Genomic DNA, 1992 nt, shown 5'->3' with positions numbered 1-1992 from the left:
GGGGGGGGGAGATGTGTAGGCCAGAAGACTCCATTTCTCTCTGAGGTCCAGGGGGCCCCTGGCGGCTCTCAGGGGTGGGCCCAGATGTGGGCTAACCTGGCTCTGGGCCGCGTTGCCCACGCCCCACACGGTCGTGACCACCGACAGCGATCCCGCAGGCTGAGTGGCGCTCTGTCGCCAAGGCACCGCCTCGTAAGCAAATGGACCATCACTGCAAGCAGAGAGGTGGGGGGAGAGCCCCGGTCAGGAGACCCCTGCCGGAAAGGCTGAGTACTAGGAGAGGTCCCGTTCTGGCACCCCGCCCGTACCCTCGCAGCCTGAGGAGGGAGGGCGGCAGGAGCCCCACTCACCCGTGTGGCGTGGGGGGCAGGGCGGGTTTCACGGGGTGCATGGGGTTCATTGGCTTCGGAGCAGCCTAAAGGCCAGGTCTGTGGGTGGCAGGAAGTGGCCCTCACAGCTGTTGACGTGGGACTCAGCTGCTCTGGCTGCCGGGACAGGAGGGAGCACATCAGTGGAGAAGCAGCTGGGGGCTGTCAGCAGGCCCCCCGTGCTCTGTGCTGACTAATGGTGGGCAGGGCGACACCGGCATCTGAGGGCCACCTCGCCTCGTGCTGCCCGCCCTGCCAAACCTCTGCCCTCCTCACCCCCAAACCCCAGCCTGGAAGCCAGCATTAACCCTTTCTGGCCAAGCCCCTGGAACGGCTCTGGGAGCAGGCTTTCTGAACCCAAATACCTTCCACACTCTGCCTCCCACACGAAGGCCCAGATATCTGTAAAAGTTAGGGAGCACCCAGGACTCGATTGCCAGAATCCCCCAAGAAAGCCCCAGGGTGGAGGCCAAGGCCAGAGCCAGCAGAGGAGGACAGAGGAGGAGCAGCCGGGGGCACCGTCTGCTCAAGTTCCGAGGCTTGCCCACTGCAGGGTGGGCACTGGTAACCAGGGGTGAGCAAGCTCAGGGGAGGGCAGGGGAGGGCTGCCTACTCCAGCAAGTCCCCCGAGGCTGTTCTGGGGCCAAAGGGGGCCACCTGGGACTGATGTGGGCACAGGGCCAGGGAGGCAGACCTGACCCCCACACGGAGTTCCCAAAAGGGGAGGGATGCACACACGGAGCCACGGACAGAGGCCGGCAGATGCCCGTGCACATGGCAAGGGGCCAATGGGAACACAGCAGCAGGACTGGCGAATGCTTGCGGGACCCGTGTGTCCATGCTGGGGGACTTCTCCTACCCCGTGAGGCTCGCTCTCTCCCATTTACTGTCTCAGAAAAACAAGCGAGGGAGGGCCAGGCCACTCACATCCTCCAACACCCCCAAAAGCAAGCCCAAACCCTTGCTGGCACCGCTGGGGCCACCTTCCACACCTGCTTCTGCCTGGCCTAACCGCGGATGCACGCTGGCGATGGTTCTCAGGGGTGCCCTGGGGGTCCCGGATGGGAGGCTGCACTGCCCTCCGGGCGACAAGGTTCTGTCCTGGAGCACCACTGCCTTTTTGGGGCTGTGAGGCCTCGCACACACAGACACGTCACCTGGGCCATGCTAACCTCTGGTGGTTCAGTCCCGCCAACTTAGCACTCATGGCGCGTCCCTCGGGCCCAGGAGCGAGAAAGTGGCCCCAGCATCCACCCAATCCCTAGACTCACAATTCCTGAGTGCTGCCCAAGCGCCTCAAGATGGTCGTGTCCTCTGGAAATACAGTCCTGTAGGGGCGGGGGGATGGGTCCCTCAGCGGGGATCCAGAGCAGGGAAGGGGTATGGTAGGGACCGCGATCCGTAGCCTCCCACCACAGGGCACTGAGATAAGTGGGTCCTGGAGCTGCAGCCTTTCTGGGGCTCAGGCTGGGGCTGGGCAGGAGGGGGAGGGACAGCCAGTCGGGCTTGCCCACCTCACAGCTGGCTCTGCTTCCTTCCTCCCCCAGACCAGGTCCCACTCAGGAAACAGAGGCCAGAAAAAGCAGGTGTCAGAAGGCTCCGGGCCCCTGGAATCTGGGCAGAG

General features: G+C 64.4%; 1 protein-coding gene across 1 annotated transcript in view; it reads right to left on the bottom strand.

Annotated features, from left to right (window-relative positions):
* Positions 1-1675, bottom strand: part of LOC103674680 (zinc finger MIZ domain-containing protein 2) — a 15088-nt gene extending 13413 nt beyond the window's left edge. Inside the window, exons 1-3 of the mRNA XM_040644471.1 lie at positions 1640-1675; positions 351-485; positions 97-211 (exon numbers count right to left, since the gene is read on the bottom strand). Coding sequence (XP_040500405.1) covers positions 97-211; positions 351-400 — 165 coding nt within the window. The 5' untranslated portion in view covers positions 401-485; positions 1640-1675. The remainder of the gene's footprint in view (positions 1-96; positions 212-350; positions 486-1639) is intronic.
* Between the last annotated feature and the right edge of the window lie 317 nt (positions 1676-1992).

The sequence above is a fragment of the Ursus maritimus genome, unplaced genomic scaffold (genome assembly GCF_017311325.1).
Source record: "Ursus maritimus isolate PB19 unplaced genomic scaffold, ASM1731132v1 scaffold_3, whole genome shotgun sequence".
NCBI classification, from domain to species: Eukaryota; Metazoa; Chordata; class Mammalia; order Carnivora; family Ursidae; genus Ursus; species Ursus maritimus.
The sequence above is the reverse complement of the archived record's forward strand: the minus strand, read 5'-3'. Positions and strand labels throughout refer to the sequence as shown.